Below are 27,926 nucleotides of genomic sequence, written 5' to 3'. Positions count from 1 at the left end.
ATGAAAGACAGTAAACTTCCCAAGACACCTATGAAGCAGAGGTTTTTAGATCCATTTTACAGGGAAAATGAGGCTTGCACTGGTTACGTTGCCCATGCAGTACGTCAATGTCTGAGCAAGGAACACACCAAGTCTTGACTCTTTATTTTATAACAAAATCTCATGAATTTTAGGCCAGTCTCATGATTTTGGGGGAGGGTCTGACTCAGGACTTTTTGCCTGCTTGGCATGATCACTACTGTCATCTTGCCCTGTCCAACGTCATCAAGTAGATGGCACTACCACCGTTACAGGCTTTTTATCCATACACCGACCGACTTCTGCCAGCTGCAACCACCTGTAATCTCTGCCTGCTTGGCATGATCACTACTGTCATCTTGCCCTGTCCAACGTCATCAAGTAGATGGCACTACCACTGTTACAGGCTTTTTATCCATACACCGACCGACTTCTGCCAGCTGCAACCACCTGTTATCTCTGCAGCTGTGCGGGCCGGAGTCAGACGGCCGGGTAATGAGCGCAAAAGGAGAGGCATGCGCATGCGCAGAGCGTGAACACCCTTCCCCGGCTGCAAACGCGCCTCTGGAGGAAAAAGGAATTCGCGCATGCGCCCTTCTCCGCAGCAGACCCGCCTCTCTCGGGGTGAGGACTAGGGGCTGAGGGGCGGCAGCGCGTGCGCAACGTCGTCGAGGTCTCAGAGGGGAGCTTGCTTGTCTTGTCTTGTCCCGTCTGAGGCGCCGTTCGTTCCGTGAGTGGTGGTGCGAAGAGCGCTGGGGGCGCCGTGAAAGCCCTTCCCCCCTCCCCCAGTGAGGAGCGAGTCTCCGACTCTGAGGAGGGGCTGGGACCGCGCCCCCATCTCCTCCCACCCGCCCCGCAGGGGGCTCTGGTAAGTGACTCCCCCGGACCCCCCCCCAGGGAACCGCACCCCCTGGTTTTGCCCCCTCCCCTCGGCGGGAGCTGCCCCCTTCTCCTCAGGCTGCTGCTGCATCCTCCCTCCCGGCCTGTGCCCCCCCCCCCCGCGCCCGGGCAGCTGGAGGCAGCGTTGGCTGCACCTGGCCCACGCACCCGTGCGGGCTCAGCCCCTCGTTCCCGTGGCAGACAAGCCTGCAGCTGCCCCATGCGAACAGGGCATCGCGAGGGGCAGCTGCCTAAACTGGCCCGGGCTGAGCTCCCAGGGCAGGGGTAAAGCACATCGCGGCCAGGGGTGGTTGCTCTGCTGCTTTATTTGCTAAAAGTTGGGCTGGCTCCTTTTACTGCCACTCCATCGAGTTCCTCTTGGCTCCTGCTGCCACCGATTCACGCTTTGGTTGGCACTGCCAGCAGAGGACCAAATGGGCTCCAAAGACCTCATTCTCCTCTGGCTCCCCGAGGTGGCCTTTCCAAGTCCAGATAGAGCCGTGGTGGTGGCGGGAGCCTGCACTGTCTCTGTCCATGTTATATAGATAAACAGAGGCAGGCGTGATCTCTCTCCCTTTTATCAAACTTCACACGAGCATAATTGCATTGGAGTGAGGTACAGTTGTCTTTCTTCTTCCCCCTCCTTTTATCTGCCATCCAACACCAGCTTGTCACTTGATGGTTTTCTGCTCTCTGGGAAATAGGAACTAGTAGCATAATCAATGTGAATGATGCAAATATGCTTACAGTACACAGATACCTGATCTGCAGGCTCTTGAAGTGAGTGCTGTGTAAAGAGATAATCTGCCCTTTCTAATTCAGATAGTCACTTTGAGCTGTTTTTCTTTTTTTAAAGAAACAGCTTCATAAAAAATACAGCAAAAGTTCCTCAACAGTCCTTAGATTGCCTGTGTTCTTTGAAGAAAGAGAAGATATCCAACAGGTCAATAAAAATAGCTTCTATTCTAAGTTCTTTAGGGCCTGCCATTTTTAGTTATCTAAAGGGCCATACACACCTCTGGTGCCCAGGGTTTCAGATTTGTCACTTCATTTTTGTTTTTTAAATTAAAAATGCCCTGATAAATGAGGGAACACCAACCACCTATTGCAGCACCCTTGGCCCTGGCATGGAAGCCCTAATCCTAGCCCAGTGAGGAGAGAAGGCCTGAGGGGAATGGAGGTAGGATGAGGCTGGAGAGAGACAGAGAGAGAGCCTGCCCTGCACTTACCAGGGACATGGCGGTGGCTCCTGTGCCCCCAGGGGTTGGGCCAAGCTCCCTGTTCCAGGCCTTGTGACTTGGTGCATGGGGTCACTGCGCCACTTGCTCTGGTTTGGTCCTGCCTCCCCTTCGTTGTGATCAGGGGAGAGGCAGCAGGGCCAGATTTGAGTAAGTAGTGCTGCAGCATGCCCAGAGTTGGGGGGAGCTGGGCTCAGCTCCGCAGGAGCTACTGCTGTGGGGGTGAGTGTGAGGTGGGCTCCATATCCAACTCCTCCCCCTGGGCCTTCCCTCTGCACCACCCCCCAGGACCCACCCCCATCGAGCCTCATGTGCAGATTGGGGAGGGATAGCTCAGTGGTTTGAGCATTGGCCTGCTAAACTCAGGGTTGTAAGCTCAGTCCTTGAGGTGGCCACTTAGGGATCTGGGGCAAAATCAGTACTTGGTCCTGCTAGTGAAGGGCGGGGGCTGGACTCAATGACCTTTTGGGGGCCTTTCCAGTTTTATGAGATTGGTGTATCTCTCTCTCTCTCTCTCTCTCTCTCTCTCTCTCTCTCTCTCTCTCTCTCTCTATTAAACAGAGAAGTCACAGTTTGCATGACTTTCTGCATCCTGCCAAACCTGCAGCCCTATAAATGAGAGAGTGTCTCTAAATGATACCTCTGTCTTTATCTCTGACTTCTAGGGTTATGTTCCAGCCACAGGAATTTTGCTTTTTTGGGTTATATTGCCACTAGAAAACCTCAATGGAAACACTGTCTTAAATTGTTCAAAGAGCTTGTACATTTTATATACATTATATTTTACTTATTGTTTCTTACAATAAACAAGTCAGGGTGCATGGATCTTGCCCTGAATTTGAGCCATAACATGGAGCTTTTGTGTCTGTCTTAAACTTTACTTTTAATGTAATTTAAGAGAGGTAATTATCTATCTGGATTTTGTCAGGCTGCTTTTGTGGAAACTTCTGCTACAGTGAGAGACCCTAATTGCAAAAGTAGTTAAAAATAGCAAGTGTGTGTGTCTGTCCTCAACTACTCCACACATCCATTTAATATTTTGGCTCCTGGTAAGTTTCATAATAAGGGGCTCTGCATGTGACTGACAAATGTAGAGGTACCCTCTTTCTCAAAGTGTAAAAGAAAAAGGAACCCCTGATGGGGTGTCTCAGAATGGGTTTTTTAATTCCTAACATTTTTAGAAGATGACGAGGATAGATTGGTTGAAGTGCAAAATATTTTCAATACTGCCTAAAATGTGGTTTTTGAGGCATAATATTTGTCAAGTTTCCTTCCCTCTTTTTGAATGCTGTTCAAAAACAGGAAGCCTGACTTGTACCTTTTATTTTGTAACCATCTTCCCTACAGACTCTCGTTAACTGATGGTGCCCAGTTTAGACAACTAGTCTATCATTTTTTCTGTCTGATAACTTAGCTATTAAAACTATATAAAATATATTATAAATATTACAAAATAAAATATAAAAATAAACTTCAGTCTTGATTCTTAATTCCAGCATCTGATGTAGCTGAGCATCAGTTAACTGGTCAGAATTATTGCTTCCATGTTGTATTGTCATTGGTAATGTCAAATGTATTTTTTTCCCCCTATTTCCCCCCCCTTTTCTAGTAGCCATGGCAATGACGGGTCCAACACCCTGTTCATCCATGAGTAACCACACCAAGGAGCGAGTTACAATGACAAAAGTGACACTAGAAAACTTCTATAGCAATCTCATAGCACAACATGAAGAACGGGAAATGAGGTAAAAATCCCAGTTGGGAGATGGAAAGTATCTGTGTAGAAGTGAAAGGAAACTAGTGGCATGATTGTTTAAGTCGCAGTCCCATTTGAGCAGGTGCTATCTAGCAAATTATAACCCAAATTTAACTTACCTTAACGTTACCTTAGGCCTTGCTAGTAACAACCTTACTTATCTGAGCTGCTCAAATATGCTGATGAGTAAAAATGTTTAGCTAGAGGACATTATTATAAATTAAAAAAAAATTTTTTTCTGATTCAGAATAACTGTTCTTAAATCCATTATTCCTTGCTGAGCAGAAAAAAAAAAACGTGTTGTTGAGCCTGCTTTGATGAAGTCAGTTGAAACATTTTCTTTTCAAACTTAAAAATAGAGCCCAATAGACACATTGGCAAGATTTGGTATATCTAAGTGGAAACCAATTGTATAGTTAGCTTAGATTCATTTAAGGAGTAAAGCAAGAGGCCAGTCTGTACAAATATTTACTCTTTCAGCTGTTGCTTCTTTTGATTTTTATTCCCTTTTAACATTTCTTGTAGTTTTATGAAGTCATGTGGTTTCAGCTTCATTTTGTGTTACAGTTTATGATGCAGCCATCTGATAAGGGGAAATTCACTTGTTCAAAGGTGCCAAGCAACTGCTCTAAAGACTGTAATTTATAATTTACTTGACTAACTCGTAGGAGGAGGTCTAATAGGCTTAGAGGGATGATATAATAAATTCCTTAAATATCCTTGGAAACCTTTATTTTCTCTTTTTGGACCAGATTCTCTGAGGTGCTGAGCACCCTAAACTCCCATTGAATTCAGTGTGGTGAGCATGTCACAAGAATAGGCCTTATAACTAGAATTTTCAGAAAGGCTTCCTTCCCTTATCTGTAAACACTTAATGTTGGAAAAAAGTTCAACATTGCTTGGTCCTGCTGCGCTACTGCTGTGGCAATTCACATTTGGTATTTGAGTGGGGTGTTAGGGAGAGATGGTGAGCAAATTGTACTTCCTAGGTGCCTAAACAAGGGGAGAGCAATTTCAGTATAAATGAAACAGAGATGTTGGGCTAAAATGTTATCATACCCCAGCAGTTAGTGACAACTGGAGGCTGGAAAAGGATCTTGCAAAGAATGACTTGCATATTGAACAGCAATTCTTCAGTGCATTTATATAATATGATGCTGAAAAGGTCATCGGGAAGCTCAGAACATCATTAATGTAGGAATTTTTCCTGCAGTGGCCAAAGCTAAATCTTAACAACAACAACAACAACAACAAATAGATTACATTCCTTGACCAAAAAGGGAAAAAGTGGAATTAAGGTTGTAAATGTATCAATATTTTAAGGGAGAAAACCATTAATATCAGTGTAGGTACAAATATGCCCCCCCCCCCCAATCTCCTAGGTAGCTGAGCATCTCGGACATTAATTAATTTATCCTTTCAACACCTCTAGGTAGGTGGAGAATTGTATTACCCATTTTACAGAAGGGGAACTGAGGTACAGTGAAACTAAGTGACTTGTCTGGTGTCACACAGGAAGCTAGTGGCAGAGCCACTAATTGAACTCAGATTTCCTGAATCCCAGTCCAGGTGTAGCCACCAGACTATCCTTGCATAAAATAAGGCATGTGAAATTTCAGGCAGACTGGTTTAGATGAGCAAAGTTATAGAGGCAAAGTAGTGAAGTTGGACTTCTATTGGAAAGGTAGGCTAGAGAGACCAGCATCTTTCCGTAACTCTAATTCTTCGCACTTCCATATTGAATCCAAATTCCTAGTCCTCTGACTCCTAGTTCTAGACGACACTCCCCAGGTGTTGAAAGTATGTATGCTTTTTATAGGATTTTCTGAGGAACTAAACATGAATGTTTTTTCATTGCTTTTTTCTGCCCCCCAGACAGAAGAAGCTAGAAAAAGTGATGGAAGAGGAAGGTTTAAAAGATGAAGAGGTAATGAACACAGAACAAGTCTTTTGGTTAGATAATATAAGTAACCCCATAGTCATACCTTTAGTGATCTCTCTAATTGGTTCAGTATGATCCATATGGGAACTTCATTATGGAATCTCATAAACTATATGGCTTTCTTTTTAAAACAAACACTAGAAGAGACTCAGGAGGTCCGCACATGCCCGAAAGGAAACAGAGTTTCTTCGGTTAAAGAGAACAAGACTTGGTTTGGAAGATTTTGAGTCCTTAAAAGTAATAGGCAGAGGAGCATTTGGAGAGGTAAGAACAGAATAACTGATTACTGAATAAAACTGTAGTAGCATTATATGGACTGGAATGCTTTGAAAAGACTTTATAAGATCAGAACAGTACAATTTGAAGCCAAATGACACAATAATCACTGCTGAATGTTTGTTTAAAGTTTGACATTCAAATGCATCTGACTTTGTGTAGTCAGTGCTAGTTTGTATTAAACAAACAAAACCCCACATCTTTGAAAGGACCAAAATGCTGGTGAAATGGGCTTGGTTGGCAACCTTGGAAAGCCCCTCTATCTGTAGAACAGATAAAACAGCAGCAGTGTAGGTGTGATGGTGCTATGCTAGTGGGCCTCCATCCTGACCCTGTAATAATGTTTTTTGGGATGCAGTGATAGCAGAAACTGCACACCAAAGGGCCTCTTATAATGGGTTTTCATGACATAGAAACTTGTCCACTAAATTAGGTTTTGACCATCCAACTCGTTTCATGTCACGGATTGCCAAATGCTGTCAAATGGTATCATCTTTGTTCTGGTGTTTGGTGTCCTAGAGGTAGTAGGCTCTGGTAGAGTGATCTGGTGTCCTAGAGGAGGCAGGCTCTGTATCCTGTTACCATATCATAAGCCAGCTAGTGCTGTTTGTCCTTATAATCTGATTCTGCTTTGCAGACCAGAAGTGAAATATTTGCTTTTAGGGTATGATACCCAGAATACTGTAAAAGAAACCTGGAAAAGTTGGGGTGATAAGGATGTATTTCTGACTCCATATTTTTGCAAAACTTGAAGGTGCGGCTTGTCCAGAAGAAGGACACAGGGCATGTATATGCGATGAAAATACTACGCAAAGCTGACATGCTTGAAAAAGAGCAGGTGATTAATAGTAATTTCAAATAGCAATTCTAGTAGCTCTGCCTCTTTTTAAAATCTTTTTTTCTGCTCCATTGCAAACTCAGATTCCTGGGGGACAAAAGTGGGCCTATATTTAAAAAAACAGAACACTGCAACATATGGTTTAGATTTTGCTAGCTAAAAATTGCTAGAGGTGGGTGGATAGAGGGATTTATTTATTGAGACTTTCCAACCTGCCTTGGATTTAGATACTCAGTTTCCCCTAAACCACTTTGAACATTTCCGCCTTATTGTAACTCTTTCTGGAAGAAATGTGGTTTCTCTTGAGTCTAACTTTTGTGGTCATGAGGAAAAATATAGCTTTCACTTGCTATATTTCTTTATCTATTTTTATTAGTGACTAGTTGTAAATATGTAATAATGTATTAAGTCACATGTTCAAAACCACATTTTAAAAAATGTAATTGTCTCTGCAACTTTCGTTAATTTCTTGATGAAGGTTTCAGTTGTCCTGGCTTTTTGCAATGTGGTCAGATATAGCGTGTGACTGAACATTCTGTTTCCATCTGAAAACATGAAGAAGCAAGGTGTAGGAAAATGACAGTTTTCCTCTAAACAGCAATAGAGGAACACTTGTATTGCAACTGATTATGTTCCTCTTTCTGCATTTTGTGATATTATGTTACCACTTGATACCAAAGATATGTATGTAAACTCTCAATACAATCTTCAGAGTGCTGGCTTCTTGCAAGTCTGATTTCATCCTGATTTAGCTAGTCTAATGGATTTAATTGTAAATATCAGTTGCTTGACCTGCATGAATCCTTCAGACACATTTGCAGGACCTCCAAAGTAGTGGCACTTTTCATATTAATGCCAATCTCTGAATCACTGTATTATATCTTTGATAGCCCTCCTGGGAATATTACAGTCTGAACCAACCAATCCTTCTTTGGCACAGGAGTTCATCTGGGAAGCAATGTTTTTGTAGGCAGTAATTCCTGAATTAACTTTTGTCTTTTAAAGGTGTTAGTTTAAAAAATAGCATTGCACTCTTGACCTCTCTATCTTTACATAGCAATTTTGAAAGTCAGTGCTTGGTGTGTGGGCCTGCATTGATGTGTTTTGAGACCTGGGTTTGAGTCCCAATCTCGTTCATGAAATATCCATGTCTCATCTGCTAGATGTTAACTGTTCTGAACTGTAGTTAGTACCCTTTGCATGTTTTAGCTAGTGCTCATAATATAGCAGATATTATTATACAAGATAAACTACTTACTGTTTGCATTATAAGTGCCTCAGATCAAATGTGTATTTTCATCATATCTATAATTAAATCAATATTCTCTTTTCCATGTGAAGGTTAAGGAAGTAACAATATTAGATGTTCAAGTGCTCTGTCTACAGTCCAGATATAAAGCAGGTAGCTGTAAGACAAGCTTCTCCATACTACCCTAGCCACAGCTGCACTTATGACTTGGAGGGGATCCATTTTTTATAGGTATAGTAGGTGTATATATAAACGGTCATCTAGGCTAAAATGGGATTATTTTTCTCCATGAAAACTTGCAGAATAGTTGTATGCAGTGGGTTGAGTTACATGCTATGGTGTTTGACTGGTCTTTTGCTCAAATGGATGAGGACAGAGACATCTCTAGGACCTGATCTTGTAACCATTCACTACCAGACATAGTGCTCACTACTGTCAATAGTCCTGCTGAGTGCATTTAATTGGACTAATTGTTGTAGCAGACACTACTTATGGTGGTGTTTCTAGGTCCAAGCCCTTCAATTGCCATTAAAACTAGGGTCATATTGTGAACCCTTTGCTTACATTGGTGAACAGTTACTTATGCAAACATTCCCTTTGCAGTTAGGTCTGCTGATATAACTGTAATTTTTTCGAAGATCCTCAAAACAAAAACGTGTTATACGGTTTACAGTTGAAACCTTTGAACGTGAAGGATCTTCAGAGCTATGCACTGAAGGGTCAGATGGAGTCAGAATCCCAAGGAATTTATTCAATGGGTACATTCCAAACAAAGCATATGCAAGAATGGCAGTGATCTTTAGTAAAGTTTTCTGCCTGATCATTCTCAGAAGCATATTTTATAAAGCTGTTGCAGTCTTCAAAGGTTATAATTGCCTAAAAACCTGTCACACTATTTTAATATGTGAAAATATCCAGTGATGAAAGTATTGAAACGTGATGGCATTTCCATTCTTAATGTAGAGACTTGACAGTTGCATATTCAGTCTTTGAATCCCCTCAAAACAGTGTTTGAGTTGTGTGTGAAGATAAATGCATCTAATAAAACATCATAAGCTTAATAATTAATCCTATGCATATATATATACACACTCTAGGTTGGCCATATTCGTGCGGAGCGGGACATTCTAGTGGAAGCAGACAGTTTGTGGGTTGTGAAAATGTTCTATAGCTTTCAAGATAAGTTAAATCTGTACCTTATCATGGAGTTTCTGCCTGGAGGTAATTACCTGAGAGAAAAAGGTCACTTTCATTTTGTTCTGTGGCCTTCTTCTGGCTTTATAACAAATCTTGTCTGTCTTTGTTACCGGTATTTGTACATGTGTAATTGCTTTACAGTGTCGTGTTGGGTCTGATCCTGCAGGGAACTGAGCAATCCCCAAAGCCTAGTGACTTCATTGGGGAATGAGGGTGCTTGGCACCTTGCAGGGTCAGGCCCATAGTTACCTGTCTGTGCCATCATGCTTAGGTACAAATGTTTGCAAACTTGACCTAGGGTATGTCTACACTAAGGATTATTCCGATTTTACATAAACCGGTTTTGTAAAACAGATTATATAAAGTCGAGTGCACACGGCCGCACAAAGCACAATAATTCGGCGGCGTGCGTCCATGTACTGAGGCTAGTGTCGATTTCTGGAGCGTTGCGCTGTGGGTAGCTGTCCCGTAGCTATCCCATAGTTCCCGCAGTCTCCCCCGCCCATTGGAATTCTGAGTTGAGATCCCAATGCATGATGGTGCACAAACAGTGTTGTGGGTGATTCTGGGTAAATGTCGTCACTCATTCCTTCCTCCTTGAAAGCAACGGCAGACGATCATTTTACGCCCTTTTTCCCTGGATTGCCCTGGCAGATGCCATAGCATGGCAACCATGGAGCCCGTTTTGCCTTTTGTCACTGTCACCGTATGTGTACTGGATGCTACTGACAGAGGCGGTACTGCAGTGCTACACAGCAGCATTCATTTGCCTTTGCAAGGTAGCAGAGATGTTACCATCCCTATTGTACTGTCTGCCGTGCCATTGTAAATTGGCGATGAGATGATGGTTATCAGTCGTTCTGTACCGTCTGCTGCTGTCATGGGTGCTCCTGGCTGGCCTTCGCTGAGGTCGGCCGGGGACACAAAGACAAAAATGGGAATGACTCCCCGGGTCATTCCCTCCTTTATGTTTTATCTAAAAATAGTCAGTCCTGCCTAGAATATGGGGCAAGTGTACTAGAGAACCAGAGAGCACAGCCGCTCTGTGTCAGATTCCACAGAAATGATTAGCTGCATGCCATTCTTGGGGGTGCCCCTGCAACAACCCCACCCGTTGCTTCCCTCCTCCCCCAACTGTCCTGGGCTACCGTTGCAGTGTCCCCCCATTTGTGTGATGAAGTAATAAAGAATGCAGGAATAAGAAACACTGACTTTTTAGTGAGATAAAATGAGGGGGAGGCAGCCTCCTGCTGCTTTGATAGTCCAGGCAGTACAGAATCTTTTCTTTAGACATGAAAGGCAGGAGGGTGATGGAGCTCTGATGTACTATCTGCCGGGAATGACAGAGATTCATTCCTATTTTTACCCAGGTGCCCCCGGCCGACCTCACTGAGGCCAGCCAGAAGCATTCACAGGATGATGAGGACGGCTATCAGTCGTTCTGCACTGTACCGTCTGCCACCGGGGAGGGGAGGGGAGAGGATGCTGCTGTTCAGTGCCGCAGCACCGCGTCTACCAGCAGCATGCAGTAAACATATGGTGACATTGAAAAAAGTCAAATGATTTTTTCCCCTTTTCTTCCACAGGGTGGAGGGGCGGGGAAGGGGCAGTATATTGACCAGATATACCCTGAACCACCCTGGACAATGTGTTTGACCCTACAAGCATTGGGAGCTCAGCCAAGAATGCAAATGCTTTTCGGAGACTGCGGGGACTGTGGGATAGCTGGAGTCCTCAGTACCCCCTCCCTACCTCCATGAGCGTCCATTTGATTCTTTGGCTTTCCGTTACGCTTGTCACACAGCACTATGCTGTGGACTCTGTATCATAGCCTGGAGAATTTTTTCAAATGCTTTGGCATTTTGTCTTCTGTAACGGAGCTGTGATAGAACAGATTTGTCTCTCCATACAGCGATCAGATCCAGTATTTCCCGTACGGTCCATGTTGGAGCTCTTTTTGGATTTGGGACTGCATCGCTACCCGTGCTGATCAGAGCTCCAGACTGGGCAAACAGGAAATGAAATTCAAAAGTTCGCAGGGCTTTTCCTGTCTACCTGGCCAGTGCATCCAAGTTCAGATTGCTTTTCAGAGCGGTCACAATGGTGCACTGTGGGATACCGCCCAGAGGCCAATACCGTCGATTTGCTGTCACACTAACCCTGGCTACGTCTACACTACAGCAGAAAATCGAAATAACTAAAACCGGTTTTATAAAACTGATATTATAAAATCGATTTTATGCGTCCACACTAGGGCACATTAATTCGGTGGTGTGCGTCCATGGTCCGAGGCTAGTGTCGATTTCTGGAGCGATGCACTGTGGGTAGCTACTGTAAAATGATGAGGCCAATAACTTTGATTTCCGTCCACACTAACCCTAAATCGATATAGTAATATCGATTTTAGCGTTACTCCTCTCGTTGGGGAGGAGTACAGAAATCGATTTTAAGAGCCCTTAAAATCGATTTAAAGTGTGTTGTAGTGTGGATGGGTACAGCGTTAAATCGATTTAATGCTGTTTAAATCAATTTAACTGCGTAGTGTGGACCAGGCCCCTAATCAGACATGGCAATAACAATTTCAGCGCTACTCCTCTCGTTGGGGAGGAGTACAGAAACCGGTTTAAAGAGCCCTTTATAGCGATATAAAGGGCCTCGTTGTGTGGACGGGTGCAGGGTTAAATCGGTTTAACGCTGCTAAATTCGGTTCAAACGCGTAGTGTAGACCAGGCCCTAGATATTCTGTCAAGCCTTATCTTCACAGTCTGACACCTATCCTCTTAGAACCATAACCAGCTTTCAGTTTTCTAACTCTTTTCTTGTAGTTGGTTTGCATCAGAAATAACCTCTTTATTGTCTGAAAAGAAGAGCTTTAAAGATTAACTCTTCAGTGCTGAAACTACTATAGTATACTAACAAGAAAAATATTATACTGAAATCTTGCTGAGTTATACTGAAAACATGATGTGACTATTGAAACCAAGTGATTGACTTCAGACCTGACGTGCAATAATGCAGTCTGTTTTTGTTAAATGTGTTTCTGGCTGCAGAATTGTTATCTAAGGTCCAGATCTTGTGTGGTTGTCCACAACTACCTTTGGTTTGAGAGACACTTCTAGCAGACAATTCACCTTTTTTTTGCTAATTAGATGTTTTATAACTGAGACAGAAACGCTCAGATAGACTGGCATAAAATCAAATGCAGTAGAGGTTTGCTAAATAGCACACAATAGTTTGCATGCTCACAAGACAATCTCTCTTCACTTCTCAGTGACAACTATATAACTGACTGTTGTAGTGAGGCTTTTTTATATCTATTACTTTATAACATTATTTGGTATGTTATCAAGTCTTTAATGAAAATTAAACTAAAATTATAATGAACCAAAGCGCATTTGGCATATCCTTTTAAATTTCATCTACTCACTAATTCACAAACTATGGTATTTCAGTGGGTCTCTTGGTGATTAGTACAAACTAGTTTGGGTCTACTGGATTTCTATACAATTGGATGTCTCAGTACCTGCCACCAGCAAATTCCTGTATGTGGCTTTACATCACTAAACAACGTCAAGCTGACAGCCTGTGATCATTCTATTTGTGATCTCACAGAGAGAAGACATTGTCTGGAATCTAGGTTAATTTAAAAATCTAAGATAGCATATATCTTGAATTTACATATCTGTATTGTGCAAGTAACCTGAGGCCTCAAACAAACCGGTAGCTATGGTCCCTGCCCCAAGAACTGGCATTCTATTGAAGCTTTATTTTCATAATCTAATTGCTAAATTCTTTCAACTGAACAAACTAATGAGCACCAGCAGGCTTGACTGTAGCTGAGTGAAGAACTAATTACACTTCTGTATGCATTTTCTTCGGTGTTTGTGAATCCACAATGTATAATGTAATTGTTTCATAAAAACGGTGTCTAAATTCACTGATATGTAAAATGGATGTCTTATTTAATAACTTTGGTGACATGTTACTAAGAGGCTAGGGCTTAATTATCAGTTTATATTTACTTCTGCTGTTTGTGGTGGCTGACTTTTTTTCTAGGTGATATGATGACACTGTTGATGAAAAAAGACACCCTAACAGAAGAAGAGACTCAGTTTTATATTGCGGAGACTGTGTTAGCCATTGACTCCATTCATCAGCTTGGTTTTATCCATCGGGATATCAAGCCAGATAACCTCCTCTTGGATAGTAAGGTACAAATATATTAACCACTGTATGCAGTGTTGTTGTAGCCATGGCGGTCCCAGGATATGAGAGAGACATCTCACCAACAGAAATTGGTCCAACAAAATATATTCCCATAAGAACTGGGTGACATTTGGGTTAGCAGCAAATTCATTGGGTAACTTAGAATTCAGAATGCTATAGTAGTGCCATCTATCATTTAGTTATCCTCTGTAAGGGTAAGAAATTTAAGGTTATTTTCCGTGGGCCTGATAGAAGTAAAGCTACATCAATCTAACCTTCAGCTGACGGTACCTTATTTACAGAGTGCTGTCTTGTGGCAGTTGTTTGAGCTGTTTTTGGTGGTTTTCAGTGCTGTTTAAAACCATCTTTTGGTTTCATTTCTTCCTCCTTAGTCTAAGACGTTTCCTTTGGGCCTGACATCTGCTTTGCGTGTGCTCACCAAATACTGAGTAGTGTGTTTACACCAAATGTGGGGATGTAGCTGAGTCATTAGGCTTCCAGTCTCATTAGCTCTTATCTCTTCTCAAAATCTTTCTCCAGACTGGTCAGGTTTACTTGTATGTATTTATAGTAGGTAGTATCCAGAAAGTTGGTGTGTTTCAATACCTTACTATTGCTAAGCAAAATTGTATGTGTTTTTTCTACTTGCCTTGTCTGGGAGAAATTTGCTGACAAGAAGTATTTACCTACTTCTGTTAATTCCAAAATATAATTAAGTGCTCTGACTGGAGCAGGCCTTTACAGAGTCATGCAAGTTTAAGATATAATATTCCATTTTTAGGCTCAAAAAAGAACTTCACATTGAAAGTCGTTGCTGCCTTGCACTGTGGATAAGACAAATTTCAAGCACTGGGCAGAGTAACACTTTTTTTAATTTGTGGAATATCCTGTATCTTATCGTGTCCACCCACAACTCATCCACTTTCTGACAGAGGATTAGACAGCACTCCTTCTGGAAGCTATTTGTTCTTACCTGGGGTGGTCATTGCCTCATCCCATTCAGTATTCTCCATCAAGGGACTATGGGGTAGATCCTGCAAGGAGAAGTGTCTTCAGTCCCCGTTGAAGTAAACAGGTATTGGGAACATTACTGGAAATTGAATCACATCCACTGTGTGGCAGTGCAGAAAATTATCCCTAGGTTTTTTCAATATCTCATTCCAGTTGTAGGCTAGAGCAAGATAATAATATGCTTAGTGTTTTGTCATATTAAATAAGAGTAAATAACTGTTTGGGTGGATGTCTTGAATTTCTTCTGCGTTTTGGGTCTCTGCATCTCTAGGGCCATGTGAAACTCTCTGATTTTGGTCTCTGCACTGGGCTGAAGAAGGCTCACCGAACGGAGTTCTACAGAAACTTGAACCACAGTCTTCCGAGTGATTTCAGTAAGTTCTCTGTCGTCAGTATCAGCACGTATATTCTCTCTTATGGGAACTGTGTTAAAAATTCCAAAGGTGACTGATTTCAACACAATGGTGGAAAGCTGCTGTTAGGGATCTAATGAACCCTGCATATGTGGAGGGTTTGGGGATGAAACGGTGGATGGTATATGTGGCACACTAGTCCCTATTAAACCGCAGGTTCCCTCTTGCACTTTCTGCACTGTGTACTTCCTTTCTTATTTTTGCTGCTTACCAAGATCTTTATGTAAATAAATCCAATAAGCTTGCTCCTTCCTTCGAGTCTCATATTATCCTTTCCTTGCTGTACTACATTATAGGCTCATTGCATGTACTAAAGGACTGCTTGCAGATCGCATGCTAGCAGCGCACAAGACTAACATGGCAAACCCTGCTATAGCACATGTGGAGGCATGGAGATAGTTTAACTCTTGGGAATGCACTTCCCCAGAATCTAAATGTTTAAAATTTTCACAGGACGAGCGGGAGCATGGCACCAGAACGATAGGAGATTGCAGACTCTCCTGAAGCTAGGTTCTTAACAGGAAACAGAAAACTTTGTACTCTTCAGTTTCTAGTCAGTTTCCCTCTGCAGCAACACCAGTGTAAATGCTTCTGTGCTAGATCTTGGTATGACTCTGTGCTCTTCATTCATATATTACTTGAAAAAGAGGAGGCCAGTCACTTTCTCTTGGCTGTTTCTCTGTGGTGAGGATGTGTGATTGGTAAAGAAGCTTTTGATATATTCACCCCAGTGCTTTTAAAAGAAACAGTTCCTCCTGATCAGAGGCTTTGAGATCCCAATTAACTAACATTTATGATTAGTAGTCAGTGTCTTGGCTATCTCAAAATAGTTTTATTCAAATGATTGATACCACCGTGAGTCCAGTTCCTGGTGAACAGGAGTACACATTACAAAAACCACCAACACAGTTAGTAAAGGGTCAGTTAGTACTGGCAGTCAGTCTACAGCTCAGAGGGAACACCCCTCTAGCCTTTACAGATGGTCCCTTCAAATCAAGTTTGAGGCATGATAAGAGGGCAGTGTTGGGAAGCTGGCACTGCTGCTGCTTCTGCTTTACCTGCTCTGTGGATAGAGAGGACATCAGTTTCCAGGGCTCTGAATCTGAGAACTTCTCCACTGAACTGAATTTGCAGAGAAGAGATGGATACAAAGGAAATGCTGATTTATATTATCCCTCCTGTTCCTGTATTGCACTGTAGCTTGAGTGCTTGCACTGTAAAATACCATAAACGTGACCATACCTGACATGTCTGTCATCGGAGATAAGGTTTTACTAAGCATTTAAGGCCCAATCTAGGCTTTTTACTAGTTGTGCTTATGCTATGTGACTGACTAAAAGACCCTCAAACATCAATGTTTTTATTTTACCTTCAGCAAAAAAAAAAAAAAAAAAAGCATATACCATATGTGAATAGATTTGTTTGGAACTTTACAGAGCGTAGAGGTTGGACTATGATCTCTTTTACATCATTTTAAAGCTGAGCTAACTTCATTGGATTTATTCCAGATTTAGATGGATGTAACTGAGATCAGAATCTAATCCTTTAAATGTAGCCATCTTGAAGTGAGTATTTTGTTCCTTGAGTTATAAACTTCTGAAAACATGGATGTCTAATGGAAGTAGTGCTCAGAATGCTGCGGTGTCTAGTCCTGGCAGACTGTCAGGTGGCAGGGTCTGGAAGATGCTGATGAGCTAGGAGTAACTTAGCCCTACTTGAAGTTATACATAGAGGGGTAATTTATCTTGGCTAGAAAGTGGAAAAGAAAAGAGAAATGAGCAGTCCTGATGCCTGTGTGTTCTGGTCCTCTTTAGCTTTCCAGAACATGAATTCCAAAAGGAAAGCAGAAACGTGGAAGAGAAACAGACGTCAGTTGGTGAGTGCAGTCCCTCTGTCTACAGATGCTCATGGGTGAGCTCTGAGATGCAAGTGGGTTGGCTGTTTGATATTTAAAATTACCAGCATTTACACTGAGGCACCTTTCAAAACTCTCAGAACACTTCTCTGAAGTGCTGTGAAAGATCTGTGCAGTTGAGCTTTAAAAAAGAAATAACCCATTTGTCCATCTATAAAATTCTGGTGACTTTTACGCTTAAGATAGAGAACCAGCATGGTGTGATCCTTTTTCTGGTGTAATAATGGCTAAAACTAGCCAAGTTCTTAGCTACTTCCAATGTAATATTGCCTCTGGGGAGACTTGTAGCCCATACCCAGACTGTGATGCCTCAAGAGAAATGGACAAAGCAGATGGAGGTGCATAGTGGTGACTTTACCGTGCAGATTTCATAAACAATAACATCTGCCAAAGTCTAGCTGGATCTGGCAGAGAAACTGTGATTAGATTTGCATCTATCGCATGTTACCTGGCAGTGTTAATGCTAGAGATGAACATGAGCCAAGTCTCTAGTGTGAACTAGGGCCATGCTACAAATTGTATTGCAGTTATTGATCACTTTCTAGCCTTGTTGTATCCTTAGGGGATGGAGGAACAGCTTCCTACAAAGACTTTTAAACGGTATTATTTATCTTTCTTAATCTCACTTAAAATGTTTCTAAAAGTCTATCTTCTCTAAAAATAGAGCTGCAGCATTTAAATAGGTTTTATTCCCTTCCCCTACAATGGCATATTTTCATTGCTGTCACTTTAATGGTATCTTGATAACTTTGTTTTCTTTAAAATAAGATCCCACATGCTATCTTTTAGTTTGAATAAGCTGTCTGTGAGGGTTCTGTTCAAGCCCTGTGGTCCTGCGAAGATTTCTCAGTCACTTGTCAGTCAGACGGGATCTCTCTCAAAATGTGTAACTGAAGCCATTCAATTTCAGGCCTTTTCCACGGTGGGAACTCCAGATTACATCGCTCCTGAAGTCTTCATGCAGACAGGTTACAACAAGCTTTGTGATTGGTGGTCACTTGGGGTCATCATGTATGAGATGTTAATTGGTAAGAAACAAACATTGCACAAACTAAAATATATGTTAAATTCGTATTTACATAATAGCAGAGTTAAAGTTCACTTTTTCATGGCTTTGTTTACCTTTGTTGGCACACCTTCACACTTAGTGCCCATTTTCATGTTAAGGAATTTTCTCCAGTTTGCTGTTCACCTGCATTTTTTTTAAAACTTCTGTCTTGTAACCCAAATGGAGTTATTGCTGTTTTGTTCCCCAGTGGCTTCAAATTAGTTCAATTTAAGCTTCTGCAATGAAGTAGAGAGTAATTTGTGACTACCAGAGTGTATTTTCTCTTTCAGGTTATCCCCCTTTCTGTTCTGAGACCCCTCAAGAAACCTATAAGAAAGTAATGAACTGGAAAGAGACTCTGACCTTCCCCCCAGAAGTTCCAATCTCTGAGAAAGCAAAGGATCTTATTCTGAGGTACCAGTCAGTCAATTACTGCAGCTGATCAAGCTTGTCATGTGGTGCCACTTGTTACATGTCATGAATTTTCTCATCCTACAAACTGTATGAAACACCTCTCTTACAACTTGCCTAATGAGATAGCTGGTGCTTCAAAGTTTAAGGGAATACATTTGTCACACTTACGTATTGACTAGGAAGATCACTAATCAAATGTCTTCTCATCAAATTCATGGTGGTTCACTGTCATTTAAATTGGGAGCCCTTAAAGAGCTGCATTAATGGGGGTTCTTGTAAAATCTTATGTTTGGGAACACCTCATCTCATAGCTTTTTTGCCTCCTACATGTCTTTGTCCCCCATTTCCTGTGCCTCTGAATTCTTCAGAAATTGAATCTCCACTTGAAGGAAACACAGAATGAGAATGTTGAGTTGTGTTAACTGGCTGTATGGACTCTTTTTGTTTATATTGGCAAAGGATGTCCTTGAAATAGGCTTACACTTGTTAGGAGAGCAGGTTAGAACTGCTGTCTTTCCATCCAATGGATTTGAAACGCTTCTCAGGAGTGCTCTAAATTCCTTTTGGAATTGAATAGTTTATCCAAACAAACTCCTATCTGAAATAAGTTTACCCACTTTGCTTCCGCATAACAGCCTTAAGGCAGATATGTATTAACTCCCCATCAGCCTTTATGTTTTCCACAAGAAGGAATCACCAACCCAGAAACATTTCATCTGTCTAAACCAAGGCAAACATACACGTTAAAACTCAGACTCAGTTCAGGGAATAAATTCCCTACAAACCACCTTGGAAGTGGCTCAAAATGTTTTCCAGACCCACTATTGTAACACACAGGCAAGTAAGTGTGTCTGACACCGTTTGTGTGTAGAGTTTGATTTATAAACATTCCGTGCACACTGAGCTGGGCTTGGGAAAGAGAATATGCAATCATTTTGCTCTTCAGCCTTAACTATGTACATAATGTTTCTGATAGGTTTTTAATCTGGTCTCAATACAGTACGTATTTCCTAGTGAAATATACATGCTTTGTGTGTACTGTTGCCCTCTGCTGGTCCTGGATGAAAGGGCATATTATTCTTGAATGTAAATTCCCTATATTCTATCACAGCCTTAGCATTCCTTAGCATTGTGTGTGTGTGTGTGTGTGTGTGTGTGTGTGTGTGTGTGTCTTACTTTTAAAGTAAGAGTTCTTATCATTATCCTTCAGTTACAGTTTTTTACATGTACATACTAGCTTCAGTTTAAAATGACTGTCTCTAAATGTAATGCTTCACTATTTTCATGCTTCCTTTCACAGATTTTGCTGTGAATGGGAGCACAGAATTGGTGCACCTGGTGTCGAAGAAATCAAGGGTAACCCCTTCTTTGAAGGGGTTGACTGGGAGCATATCAGGTAGGACATTGCCAGACACTTCAGCATCCTTCCAGAAAGCTAGTCCTTGCTTAATTTTCCAGTTCAGTGGTCTAATTACATTAGACGGTTAGGTTTGTCAGAAGTGCTGCTACACTAAAAACTTGCCTGTGATGGTAAAATGAGCAGCTCTGACTTGAATATGCAGGGAACCAGGCCTATGCTATAACCGGGCCTGCATGGCTGTGATGAAGTGCAGATCCTGATTCAAACTTCTCTGAGGTTCAAGCATATCCAGGTCAAGGCTTTTGTTTGGAGTCCATATAGAAATGGAATGTATTCGTTGCTTGCCTTAAAACCTAATATTGAGAGTGTTCCTCTTGGCAGAGAGAGACCTGCTGCAATATCAATAGAAATTAAAAGCATTGATGACACCTCAAACTTCGATGAATTTCCAGAATCGGATATCCTTAAACCAACAGGTAAATATCTCCCCTTCTTGTCACTATTTTACATATAATGATAATGCAGAGTTTACTTTAACAGGAATCCTACAAGTCTGTCTTGATAGCAAGTTCGGGATAAGAATCCTTAATCATCTAATACTTAGGGGGAATTCTGAATGGTAACTTTTACAAACTGTGGTTCCAATTCTGCAAGTCCTTCACGCACGGAACTTCTGTTGACATTGCAGGGCAGCAAGGGACTCTGTATTTTGATGCAATATCTAGATGTAAGGAGATTTGAGGGCAGTTTCAGATGTAAACCCACAAACTAAAATGAAACTCAAACTTTCTCCCTCCTTGTCTTCCTCACTCGACTAGTGTAATACGTTCGGTGGTAGCATTAAAGCCAAAAATCCCTCATGGAAGTGCCATTGATAGCCTTACCTGAGTGTTTCATATAAATGTGTTTATAAAGAAAATAAGACCATGATGGTTCCTCCGGTGTTACGCATGACCGCCATGGAAATGTATAGTTGGATGTGACAGTGCTTCTCAAGGCACATTTGTGAGACCTAATATGTGTAATTTTATAACATTCTCCAGTGTCATGGCAAAAATGGCTCTGCTTTAATCAATGAATGGCTATTCCACCATGTGTTTTATAGTGACAGCTTTTATGTCAAAGGCTGTTCGAGCATTCGATAGCATGTGGATTTTTTAACACACCATAGACTGTAACGACTCCCTTTTTTCTAGAACTGAAGAATAAAACTGGGAAACAATTTTCCCAACCAGAAGTTATATAATGTCTTTAAAACTAAAAGACTGTGTCCAGTGTCCTGTATAATGAGTACAGTTTAATATCTGAAGAAGCTAACACTTGTGTCACTTTATTTTCCAGTAGCCACAAGTAACCATCCAGAGACTGACTACAAGAACAAAGACTGGGTCTTCATCAATTACACCTACAAACGATTTGAGGGGCTGACAGCCCGAGGGGCAATCCCATCCTATATGAAAGCAGGAAAGTAGTGAACTGTGACCTAAGACTATTTCTGAACCTTGGATCTTGTTTCTCTATACTGGGTTTATGCCCTTAAAACAACTTACCTGAGGGCTATGAACTCTTGGAAAAGTTTTTCAGGACACAATATATTACACACCATTGTTATTTACTTGGATTTGTTTCTTCCGCTCCATTGAAAACTTCCACGAAACTCTATCACCTCTGATGCAGGCAGATATTTTTTTGCTGCTTCGGGAGCAAGCCTGTCTCTATTTCCACATTAAATTCCTTGCTAGACTGTTCAGTCCAGTAGAGGAGGAGAGAGAGAAGAGCATCTTTACTTTCTAACATCACAAAGCATATGGTATTTACAAAATATTTCACCAGTCCTGCAATGAGTGATCTGCTCAGTCTGCCAGTTCTGCCAGCACTGTTTTCCTAATGGCTAAGAACTGTAGCGCACAGGAAATAAAGCAATAATTAAAGCTTGAGATAGACAAAACTGTCCAGTAAATTATCTAGTAGATGAACAAAACTTGTATTGCCTTAACCGTAGTTTGTAGTGCTATTTTTTTATAACTGAGAAGCCTCTTTAATAGCGTTTTTCAGCTCAATCAGTAACGTCAAGTTGTGGTGCACTTTACTTTTGGTACTAAGACAATGACCCTCAAGCCATTTAAATATTTTTCTAAATTAAAAAATTGTGTAACACTTTGCTTTTTCTGAGCAGTGACAGGAGAAAACAGGCCACGCATCCTGGTAGAACTTACTCCATGGAAGCTAACAGTTTCCAACTGTTGTATCGAAGAATCTCCACGTAAACAAATGGCTATTGTAGATTATTAGTAAACTAGCCAAGAACAGGAGTTGACCGAGAAAAGGAGTGGGTGGGGGTGGGGGAATAGGAAGGGGAGGGAGGGAAATCCATTTATCCTGATTGCTGATGGACCTCCTATGTATAATAGGACAGGACATGGGGTTTTCTGTTCTTGTTGCTGCCATCTCTTGGCCGCTTATAAAATCTGCCAGCCTTGATCCGTTTCAGAGATGATAGTGCTAACTTGCTAGTGGCACGGGGTAGTGTCAAGCTGGAAGATATGGCAAAAAGATGTGAAATTCTGCCTAGGGCTCCTCTACAAATCCTTATTCACAGTGGCCTTCTCATCCTCTACTTAGTATTTCAAAGTTCCTCTCAGTCCCATGGCTAAGACATCTGTACCCAGAGTCTTCCAAGGGGGTCTGAAAATTCTGGTACATGGGTCCTGCCATGTCTCTCTTTGACTAATTATTGCCTAATGTAGATTATGAAAGTGTATTCCTTTATAAATCAGGATGCTCTCCATGAGAGCCCCAAAGTGCCTTCCCTTGCCTGAGCACCTCTAGGAGCTGGATCAAACTAATTTGGAGGATTGTTTCTCAGCTGAGCTCTTGATAATTCCTTTCCATGTGCAAGAACACCACTTAGCTACAAAATAGGCACAATCTGTGCATTCCTAGTGGCACGTGAAACAAACAGATACACTCCCCCTTGTGGTGCTAGTCTTTAGTGTGTCACTAGATTTTAAATTAACAAGATTTTTAACAAGTGCATATCAGTTTGAGCAGTTTAAATTCCTGCTACATTATATTTTTGGTGCTGAACACTAAAAATACCTAACATCTAAAAACGACTGTTTGTTTTTTAAAAGCTAGATCAGTGTGTCAAGATGACCTCGTGGCAATGGTTTGGATTTAGCCCTAGCTTTCTAGACTAAGAAGGGGAAGAATCTGAGATTGTAATGTAGTAATTTTTTTTAACGGCTGCATTAGGGAATATTCCATTAAATGTCTTTTGGATTAAAGTGTCACAGAGGAAATGTTGAATGAAGGATTAATTTGCATGCAAATACTGTACATAACAGGCTGATTAAGATTGTGGGTGACAACTTGTTAACGTCCTCTCCCTAAATGCCATAGCTATGAGACTGTCCAGAAACCCTGAATCTGTGCTGTTGTATTTCTGTGGAGTAGGAATTGGTTCAGTGCATTGTGGTAACAGTTTAAATGCCAAATTCTGCCAATCCTAAATTCAAGAGCAGTTTTTACTCTGACGACAATGATCTTTTGGCCCATGGGATTATTCATAGGACTACTTACGCAAAGTAAAATAAAGATCAGGGTCTTTATTTGCTAGCCAGCAAAGCATCCTTTTATACTACTTATAGTTTTTTTTAAATCAAGGACTGATTATTACATTTTAGATGTGGGTGACAGCAATTTTACCACATCTGAAAATGTTGCATTATAAGTCATTGGAAAGTTAAAAGCTCTTGGTCATTTTTAACTATTAAATTGTTTTACAATTCTTGCTTTATTAAAATGTGAAGATCAAAACCCTTTTGAAGCTGTTATAGTTTCGGAGTAAAAGGTTTTGAGACAGCAGCTGCATTGTTAACCCTTTAATAAAAGGGACTGGTGTTTTTACAAATACCAAAGAACAAGGGAGAGAACTATACAATTATAGCTTGTAGGGGTTGGCTGTGAAAGTCTATGAGCAATACCTTGTTAATGGAAATTTCTAGTGCACATGTGATTTCTGAATGCCTTCTGACCCCACACTCAGATTGTCCAGTTGGGTGTTGTATATTATCGTCCTTGAGTTAAAAAGTGAAGATCTTCAAAGGCACAAGTGGCTCTTAAGAACCTAACTTCTGTCAACTTTGAATGGGAATTAAGTGCCTTTGAAAATCTCCCCCTGAATGTGAAACCTAGCAGTCCTTCCTTCTAAGTGACAATTTTTCCTTTACAACAGATGCGTCATAAGTCTGCCTTTTCCTACAGGTATTTTTTATCAACACTAGAAAAACAGTACTGTGTAATATTTCCAGGATCCACACTGTCAGAATAAGATTTTTATACTTTTTTTCTAGATATGCTAGCCAAACATTTTTAGTAAGTTAACAAGTTACCAGCCTTGTGTGTGTGTGTTCTCATTAGCTGATAAATGGAGGTAATTAGGAATGGCTTGTGGTTTGCTGTTTAAAGCTGCAAACAGATGAAGGTAGCAAGGAGTGGAGCTGGTTCTTTCTAGCTAGACCTGCAGGAGAAACTAATTCCAATCTTAAACTTCCGAATGGATGTGACTGTAAGTTATGCTGCCAGTTCCTCTCTTCATATTATTATGCCTAGCACAAAGCTGCACTTGGGTGTCACTTACTATCACTGTGCCCTGACTCTGCCTTAAACTGTCAGTTGAAAAAGCGTTCTGTAAATACATGATGCTATTACTAAATCACATTGTCACATTTGGCAGGCTTGTTCTGTCTGATGTTGGGGTCTCAGCACAGGGAAACCCAACTTATTTTTATGGAATGATCTTTGTTCTGCTGAGCTGTGTAAATAAATCCTCTTCCATCAATGTAGTTTTGCTTCTGTGTTTTGTTTTTTACAAAGGGGAATGTCTCTTGCTGATATTTACACTTTTTTATATGTAAAATAGCAATTACTTTTGAGAGTAGGGTCCTTCAGCTAGGCACATTGGCTTAGATATTGACTTTGGCAATTTTAGCCCCTTGGACTACAACAGTTATGGATTTGATGATGGAAGTGTCGTGGTTTTTTTTTAAAAATAGACTGAGGATTGTTCCTTATGTGCATTCTACTTTTGCCCAAATGAATAAGATGTTGCAGGTGAAAGAAATATGGTCTCTTCTCATAGTCAAATGTTCTGAAAAAGAACATACCTGTGTCTTTAGAGTGCCATAAATGTGAATTGCCCTGGATGGACAGACAGCAGCATCTGCTCTGTCGCTAAAGGCTGCAATCGTGTGATACATCACTGAACTCAGCTTACTAACTTCATCTTGGCTGTTTGCAACAGCTGGCTGTATGTATGAGGCATAACAGCGCAAGGGATTATAATAAAACCCCGGTACTAGGCTGATGGGAAGACAAAGGTCATGACTATGCGATCATGGGGAGGGATAGCTCAGTGGTTTAAGCATTGGCCTTCTAAACCCAGGGTTGTAAATTCAATCCTTGAGGGGGCCATTTAGGCAACTGGGACAAAAATCTGTCTGGGGATGGGTCCTGCTCTGAGCAGGGGGTTGGATTAGATGACCTCCTGAGGTCCCTTCCAACCCTGATATTCTATGTAGCTGTATGATGGGGGGGTGCAAACCCAACACGAGATTAAGAGATTATTTGGGTTTTAGCCACTCCCTCACCCCTGCAGCAAATGCTCCATCTGCTGGAGGAATTGAGACAGGGAATTAGCTTGTTTGATGGTAGAGCCGGAGGTGAGAAGAGCTGCACCCCACAGCTCCAACAGTGCAGAGCAGAGGAAGCCTAAGGCTCTGACACAACTGCCCAAGGAGCCCTCCCTGAGGGAAGAGAGGACACACCCCAGAGATAACCAGCGAGGGAAGTATCCTGTGGACCTTGGACATTGGTAACCCTCTCTTACTGTGATTTGGGGTTCTCCCCGAGGGGAAAGTCTTGGACTAAGATGATGCAGGGGTGAGGAGGGAAAGAGAGGAAGAAGCCCAGGGAGGACCCCCTTAAGCAGCCTTGGTTGCCAGACCACTGCTAGCCCGAAGGGCCCTGGGTTGAAGCCCAGGAGTGGGAAGGCTTGGGCTCTCCCCACAAGCCCCTTGGCAGTCAAGAGTTTTGACTGTGAGCACTAGGCCATGCTTCCCAACCAGACCCTGAGTGAGAATTGTTACAAGCTGCTTTGGTGAAGAACATGATGTTCTTGATTTGTTAAGGTTCTGGGCCAGATCTCCAGCTGGTGTAAATCAGAATACTTCTGCTGATTTCAATGGAGCTAGGTCAGTTCACACCAGCTGAGGATGTGGCCCGTTATTTCTGTAAGGGGAAAGTATAGGGTTTATAGTTGCTGTAGGGTGAGGCTGGGGCTGAAGAAGGAGAGAAGTGGTTAGGTGTAAAAAAAAGGGTTATGTTTGGGGAGGCGGAAATGCAGAGTGGAGACAGGAACAGGCAAATAAACGGCTTACTATTTTACAAGGGGTGAGGGATGACATGATGGAGGCTTTAGGAGTGTGAGTGAAGATTACACTCATTTCCTATGACACTGTGGCATGCCACAGCCAGCTGGTAATTCAGACCCCAACACACAATGTTTGCCCAGTCTGCTTTTGAGCACAGGCTCAGACTTGCCAAAGCACACAGCCCTGGGCCAATATCTGATCATCACTTACATCTATAATTCCACTTAATAGGGTTTGGGATTCCTAAAGCTCTGTTTGTTTACAAATGCTGTAACCCCAGCTCAAGTTGCAATAAGCTAGAATGCAGTAGATGGGTGAATGGTTACTGGATTTAACTTAGAATTGTGCTTTACGTTTTTAATTTTTTTACAAATTATCTAGGACTTAAAATACCTTCTTAGACCATGAGGGCCATGCAGAGTGGTTACTAAATGATGACAAATATTCTCTGCTCTTACTGGATCTAATTAAAGATGGCTTCATTTGCCTGTTTAATTGTACAAATCACTCCTAGTCCCAGAAACCTGATCGCATTTATCAAGGGGTAGCAGTAATGTTGGTCTCTTATCCAGGCCACTTTGCCACTTACTAAAATTACTGAGTGGTAAAATTAAACTCTAACACTTTAAAAAAACAAAACAAAACAAAAAGTTCCCTTGAGGCAGACTTGCTGTGACTCTTGCTTCGTTGTGGAAGCTTCTATAATTGCTATCAACTTGATAAGCAGCTGCTAGTTCTTTAGCCTAGGAAGCTATAAATGGGCCTGTCTTTGACTCTGTAAGATCACCCACCATGTCAGAGCATGGACGGAATTCAGGTCATCTGCCTCCCAATCCAGTGTCTCTTCCAATGGGCTGATACGTGCCCCTATCCAGGGCTGAGAGCTGACTCAATGTACTTTGAGATCCTCAGCTAGAAGATGCTATAGAAACAAGGACTGTTCAGAAAGCCTTTTGTAGCTCAAGGTTTGAGTCAGAAGGTGGTCCTGGTTTCATCTTAAGTTCTAAGGCACTCTTAGGAATGAATGAACATACATTCCCTCCCCCTGCCCATCCCGAATTAAAAAGAAAATTCAATGAATCTGATTCAGGCAGGCTGTATTTATGAAACTCATGGGGCTTTTGTTTTACACTGACAGAAATTACTGCTCACGAAGATGAAGAACCTCAAGCATTGTTTAAGCTTCCCCACACAGCCAACAGCCTTTAGCGCTAGCCTCCACCTTACCCAGCCAGAGGGATCTTGGGCAATGGCTGATGATTATGCCAAATGGTTATAGTCTTGTACACAAGAGACAGCCAACAGCACTGACCAAAACCAGGAATGACACTGCTGAAGGGTGAGTAAAATCTGTCAATCCATTGTAATAACTCCCTTTCTAGATTCTGCAGTAACCTTAGTTTTCCCCCCCAGGCTACATTTACAGCAAAAGAACAGCTGTAGCCATATCGAGTGTTGCTTCCTGTCTAGATCTAGTAGTATTTTAAAACTTTTTAGTGGTAACCACAGGCTGGCACGGCACCTCCAAAACACTTGACAATGGTTAAACAACTCCCTGCTCTCGTACTCTCCAAGTGCTTTGTGTACAGTGTCCAGCACAATGGTGTGTTGATCCCAGTATGGAGCCTATAGGGTCTGTCCTAAGTAAATTATCCCAGGGCTCAGTGGTAACCCCTGAAATGTGTGCAGGGATGACCTTTTGCATGTGAATTTAACCTTTGCTGTATGCATA

General features: G+C 41.7%; 1 protein-coding gene across 2 annotated transcripts; it reads left to right on the top strand.

Annotated features, from left to right (window-relative positions):
• The first annotated feature begins 633 nt into the window (after positions 1-633).
• On the top strand, positions 634-24,607 carry STK38 (serine/threonine kinase 38). 2 transcript variants are annotated; one of them, XM_030561223.1, is made up of 14 exons: positions 634-886; positions 3,748-3,880; positions 5,767-5,818; positions 5,975-6,097; positions 6,864-6,947; positions 9,294-9,417; positions 13,450-13,604; positions 14,882-14,984; positions 16,838-16,899; positions 17,849-17,966; positions 18,277-18,400; positions 19,701-19,796; positions 20,142-20,236; positions 21,102-24,607. In XM_030561223.1, exons 2-14 carry the CDS (start codon positions 3,750-3,752, stop codon positions 21,230-21,232), a joined length of 1,398 nt encoding a protein of 465 aa, XP_030417083.1. In that variant the 5' UTR covers positions 634-886; positions 3,748-3,749; the 3' UTR covers positions 21,233-24,607. The 2 variants fall into 2 exon arrangements, with proteins under 2 accessions (XP_030417083.1, XP_030417080.1); XM_030561220.1 differs by having other exon boundaries at positions 3,745-3,880.
• Positions 24,608-27,926: the final 3,319 nt, after the last annotated feature.

The sequence above is a fragment of the Gopherus evgoodei genome, chromosome 4 (genome assembly GCF_007399415.2).
Source record: "Gopherus evgoodei ecotype Sinaloan lineage chromosome 4, rGopEvg1_v1.p, whole genome shotgun sequence".
In the NCBI taxonomy this organism is placed as follows: domain Eukaryota; kingdom Metazoa; phylum Chordata; order Testudines; family Testudinidae; genus Gopherus; species Gopherus evgoodei.
Note: the sequence above shows the minus strand (reverse complement) of the source record. Positions and strands in the feature narration are given on the sequence as shown.